General features: G+C 36.9%; 1 protein-coding gene across 1 annotated transcript; it reads left to right on the forward strand.

The window, feature by feature from the left end:
• Window positions 1–927: 927 nt before the first annotated feature.
• LOC136676661 (histone H2A.V) lies at window positions 928–5062 on the forward strand. Its single transcript, XM_066653806.1, has 5 exons — window positions 928–1066; window positions 2471–2548; window positions 2964–3077; window positions 3220–3349; window positions 3562–5062. The coding sequence occupies exons 1-5, from the start codon at window positions 1064–1066 to the stop codon at window positions 3621–3623; spliced, it is 387 nt and encodes a 128-aa protein (XP_066509903.1). The 5' UTR covers window positions 928–1063; the 3' UTR covers window positions 3624–5062.
• Window positions 5063–5686: the final 624 nt, after the last annotated feature.

Below are 5686 nucleotides of genomic sequence, written 5' to 3' on the forward strand. Positions count from 1 at the left end.
AGCGGTTACAGATAATGGATGGATGGAGAATGACAATCAATAGTCAAGGCCCTGCCCCTCCTTAATTTGTCAACATTGCTGTGAAGGCAATTGGCTGTGGTTCAGATGACACTGAACAAACTACATAGAAATCAACCTCACCACTGATCTGTCTTAATTACATATTTACAGCTGCTTAACTGAGTTATTGGAGGTAAAAACTAATAGAACTATGTAAAATTTGGTCTGACCACAAGTGCAGAAATGGGAATAGATCCACCTAAATTACAATTATTTGAACTTAAAAACTTAAAAAATGATTGTTTTAAGTTTGGAAATTAAATAAAATGAATAAATGTAATGTGCATTCTGACCCCCTAGACTATTGTAAATACATAATTAAATTCTGTTCAGTTGCTAATACTTGCTAAAGCAAATATGTGATGATAAAAAAAAATGTATTTCATTATCATTGTACAGCCCTAATAAGAAATATTAATCTCATAATTAGCAATAAAGGCTTTGAATGGAAAATGCATATCTTATTTTTACTTTTGTTAGTCGTGTGTCTTCCTGATTTGCTATACCTGTTTTTATTATGAAACTCTTTTTGTTCCTCTTTAATATTGTTAAAAAATTCAGAAAATGTACACACAATATTTTTCAACTCACATGATGGTTATTAACAAATTTCTCTCACAAAAACAACGTATAATTTGTTTTCATACGTTAAAATAGAATCCGACAGGTTGGGTTTGGGCGACTAGACCGAAGCAAACAAACACCCGAGTAAACTTTCTTTATGTTTTCTGTAAATTTCGCCAGTTGTTCAAAGCCCCGCCCACCGCCTGTCTGTACACATGCCATTCATCGGTGGGGGGATGGTAGAGGACTTTTTTTAAACAAGGCCTGCTCTTATTGGTCGGATAGAAAATTCGAACCAGTATCGTGTATTATGATTGGTTGAGGGCTGTGCTCGGTAAGTCTTGAGTGTTCGCTGCTAAAGGGGCTTTATTGTTCCTCTGTGTTTGAGGCGAAATTGGTTTATCTACCGAGTCCACGTTCAAAGCAAGAAACCGTGAAAATGGTATGGGTTTTGTGGCATTTTTCCTATCAGTATGTGTATTTTTCCGTATTTCGCAGAGCAGTGTTCTGCTGTGTGTTTTCTTTGTTTTAAGTGTTTTATTCCCCGCTGCTGAATTCATTTGTTATTTTCTCCGAGTGAACGCTACGGGAAACGACACGGTTTGGGTTGAGTGTGTCTTTAACGGGTTTCCCGTAGTGTTTTTGTGATTACTCTTCGAAAAATTACCCACTATACATATTTAAACGGCTCTCGGTTGGGGAAAAAACGTTAAATGAGATAACGTTGCTGTGCCGTAGGTGTAGATCTGATGAAACTGAACTCGGGTTCTTATTCGCCAGCTTCTTTTTAATTCCAGTTTCCGTTCCACCTTAAACAGTGCAGCAGCCTCGGGCACCGGAATGTATCGGTTAAGGAGGAATTGAAAAGTCGAATAAGAAGCCAGTTTCTACATTAATCCGATTATTGTGGCCACAAAGAGAATGTTTCTTTGTGGATAAAAACACTGCAACGTGTGTTTAGACCTAAATATGTCTAGCTAGTTGCGAGGTTTGCATTTGCGATAACTGAGGGAATGAAAAAACGGTTAATATATTGGCACATTAACTTTTTCTCGTTCGATTCGAATTCTCACTTCCATCTTAAATATTGCAGCACCTTTTACGCGCCTGTGGCTGCAGCACGATTTAAGGTGGAATGGATACTTGGAATGAGATGGATACAATCTTTATTTATTTCACTGATTGGCAGCGGGGAGCTGCCGCCGATTTTAATCTGCCTCTCGTTCTCAATTTAACAGAGTGCACATCAAAACACCAAATACACGCTGTAAGCACATTTCAGTTCCGAAGAATCGAGTAGTTTGACTTGGCGGGAAGCACATCTGTTTGAAAAGTAAACAGGAGTTGTTTAGTAAATAGTGGCGTATACTCTCAGCTCCACTCGATCTCGGATTTATAACTCCGTTTGCAAGGAGCTTTAGAATTTACAATTTTTCCACTCTTATTTCTCTCTAAACAAACGGAAAGGAGAAGCAACTCATTTGAAATTAGCTTATAGAGGAAAAGTTGACGTCAGAATACACGTTAGAGATTGCAAGTGACCTTGTGACTTTAATATGTCAAAAAGTACAGTAGTGATAGATCTGTTTGTGGACTTAAATCCTGAATTTAATGCCGACCACAGGCAAAGAAAACAACAGCTCTGTAAGGCAATATTGTATTAAAATGCAATGTTGATACATACACTATTTTGTTCATCCCTATGTAATACTCTGAATTTACTAAACCAAATGGAACCTTGGCAAATTTTTATATATACTTTGCTTATCTGAACAAATCTGGCAGTTTTGTGCTATTGTTTGTTTGGTGTTTCTGTACTTTATATGGCCCTTTAACTCTGTTCCAGGCTGGTGGTAAGGCAGGAAAAGACAGTGGGAAAGCCAAGGCGAAAGCGGTTTCTCGTTCACAGAGGGCTGGTCTTCAGGTAAGATTTGATACTCATTTGTAGGTGCATTGATGTCATTTTGATATTTAGACTCATATCATTTCAAAATGGGTCATTCTTGTGTGAAGGGTATTTATCCATGTAATCTCCCAAATGTAGAGTCACTAGGCAAAAAGCAGGTTTGACAGGGTTGCAGTGGAGTATGTGTGTCCTTGTTTAGTCGTGTTATAGTTTCATTGTGAGCCATACCATTTCTAATGATGCTAAATTAAGACCCTGGTCAGTAAGACCAGCTTTATTTTAGTGATGTAGTAATTTCCCATTACTCAGTTATTAGCTTTTGGAACTTTTGCTTTTGTTTTTATCAGTCAGTCGTTTTTCTAATAAAATTAATCTATCAGTATATTTTCAAGTTTCACGGTAAGAAATAGTTTGTTTTTCTGCCTGTTTGTAGTTCCCTGTGGGTCGTATCCACAGGCACTTGAAGACCCGCACTACCAGCCATGGACGCGTGGGGGCCACAGCAGCAGTGTACAGCGCTGCCATTCTTGAATATCTGACAGCTGAGGTAAAATCAGTGATTATGCGAGTTATCATTTAACTCCTCAGCGGTGTAAGAATAAACTAATCCAATTACCTTAGTGGTTTTCCATGTATACAAATGTTCTAAACTAAAATGCTATCAACTGGCTGTTGTTTACTTTCCAAAGGTGCTGGAGTTAGCAGGAAATGCCTCCAAAGATCTGAAAGTGAAGCGTATCACTCCTCGCCATCTACAGCTGGCCATACGTGGAGATGAGGAGTTGGACTCTCTCATCAAGGCTACCATTGCTGGTGGTGGTGAGTTGGGATGCTTTGTTTCAGAATTATATGGAACTGTAGTACATTTAGTATAGATTTTGCATTCCAAGCAAGTTGGTACTATGCCAATTAAATAATCTGGATTGTATAGTGTCAGCCTTTTATTTAATATCTTATCCAGGTTAAGAACTGCAACTCTATTGGGTAGGGAATAATTCTTTTTTTGTTTGTTTGGTTTTTTTTTTTTCCAGGTGTGATCCCTCACATCCACAAGTCCCTTATTGGAAAGAAGGGCCAGCAGAAGACTGCGTAATCACCATCATCCTAGCCATGGTGACCTGGACTCAAGGACTCTCGTTTGTACTGTGACCAGATCAACTTGCGTTCATTTATTCACCTGTTTTTGTTTAATTTTTTTTTTCTTCTTTTTTAAGTTAATGTTAATGTTGTACTAGCTAACCACAAGTGATTTGTCAGGTTGCATTGTTATCCACACAATTAGTTTAAAAACATATTCCTCCCCTTCAAAGCTATTTTAGAGAGACAAGCAGGAATTGTTATCATCCTGTTGTGAAAGAATTTGTTTGTTTGATTGGCCAGAGCTATGGAAATGTTTTATACTGAAAAATGGAACTGAAAGTTTTTTACATAACCGTTTCTTGTTATTATTAATTTATTTCCCCTTTTATAACAATTTTGCTAATTTTACTTTTTCTGTGCAAAAACAGTGAGGATGAATAATGGTTTTGGTGGGTCAGTTTTATCTTAATTAATGCATCTGAATAGATGTTGATACGGCAGGCTACGACTCCTGGTGAAAGCTGTTGAATCACCAAAATTCTTAAAGAATGTTCATCCAGCTTTTTTATTTTTGTAGCAAATAAATGAATCACAGATATGACACAGGACAATTTCTGTTTAATATATGAATATTAATACTGTCTTGGTGGGATATTCTGCATATAAAATTTTGATTAATAGATTGTTTTTTCCTAAACCAGTAGAGTATTTTTTTTATATATGAAATCACAATGTTGAGAAAAAAAAATCTAAAATAATCAAGAAAAAATACAATTAGTAGTTGGTTGCTCATCCTTTAGCCTGAATTCTTTGAAGATGAAACTCAGTGAATGAAAAACTGTTCTACATCAAGCTGATTTCAGTGTTCACAAACAGAACATTGTGCTTGTGGCGTTGGAACAGCAAATTACAACATTTTTCTTTTTTTACCTCAACATTGACATTATTTTTTTTATTCTTGAGCTGAAACTTAATTGTAATTGCTTGACATGTTTTACAAAGCCAAATATGTTCATTTGGTTAAAAAATGTTTGTGTGTCACATTTGAGGTTCCCTTATTTGCTTCAATGTTCTCAGCTGGTACAAAGCCATAAAAATGGGCATGGGTCAGTGCCTGTGCAGTTCATGCAGGTGATTCTCCAGAAGCTTACTAGTTATATTCACGTATGTGCTCACTTCAGTATAAATGTTAGACGTTTGTGTTCACGCATACTTTTCCTCAGGGTAGAGTCCGGAAAATATCTGGGTTACTGCACGTGTGAGAAAAGGCCTGTGTGGTGATCCCATATACGTTTTGCTGGGATAGAAGATGGAAAGGAATTCCAAATGATCAGAGAATAGCATCTTCACTATAAGACTTACAGTATATATTAAATGCTTCTTAAATTAAACATTTCCTTCCAGCCCAGCATGAACTATTTTTCTTCAAAATATATCCCTCTCTGACATTACCTTTAAATTAATAAGAATATATGTAATGAGGAAAGGCTTTGTGTTTGTAGCCTGTTTAATACAGATTTGTTCAGATCAACAGCAAGATACTGTCACTTAGCAACTATTTTTGGGCACAGTCAAAGCTTCACCCGGCTCATAACACAAGCAATATGTTTGTGTCAAGTCCTGCAGTGTCAAGTAGCTGTATTATATCTTTCTGTCTTTGACAGAATTCACAATTTCATTCTCAGTGTTTTCTTACTATATTAGCCTTCCCATGGGAACTACGCTATACAGTGAATAGAAACAGGTAAAACAAGTAAAACAGGTGATAGGTCCCTTGCTAAAAAGATTGAGTTTTCTTCTATGAGCCATTTCTGTTCTTAGAGTAATCCATTCTGATGCTTTGAAGGCTGAAATAACAAAATCAGCTCTAACAACTAACTCTAGTCTCTACATTCACCAAACAAATGAGTAAAAACAAATCACCATCAAAGGCAAGGACCTGATTTGGTCCACAATACACTTGATATCTGGTTCATATATGGTGGACCTGTGGCTGAATTGATGCAGCCATACTCACCCTGAACCAATGGGGTCATTCATGGCCAAATGTAGGCAATAAGGCCTGCAGATGTGCCA

The sequence above is a fragment of the Hoplias malabaricus genome, chromosome X2 (assembly GCF_029633855.1).
Source record: "Hoplias malabaricus isolate fHopMal1 chromosome X2, fHopMal1.hap1, whole genome shotgun sequence".
Taxonomy (NCBI): Eukaryota; Metazoa; Chordata; class Actinopteri; order Characiformes; family Erythrinidae; genus Hoplias; species Hoplias malabaricus.

Excerpts from the sequence above, each read along its gene's own strand:
- LOC136676661 (XM_066653806.1), top strand. Across the intron at positions 3,078-3,219 it reads TTGAATATCTGACAGCTGAG|GTGCTGGAGTTAGCAGGAAA; the intron begins GTAAAATCAGTG and ends TACTTTCCAAAG. Across the intron at positions 3,350-3,561 it reads GGCTACCATTGCTGGTGGTG|GTGTGATCCCTCACATCCAC; the intron begins GTGAGTTGGGAT and ends TTTTTTTTCCAG.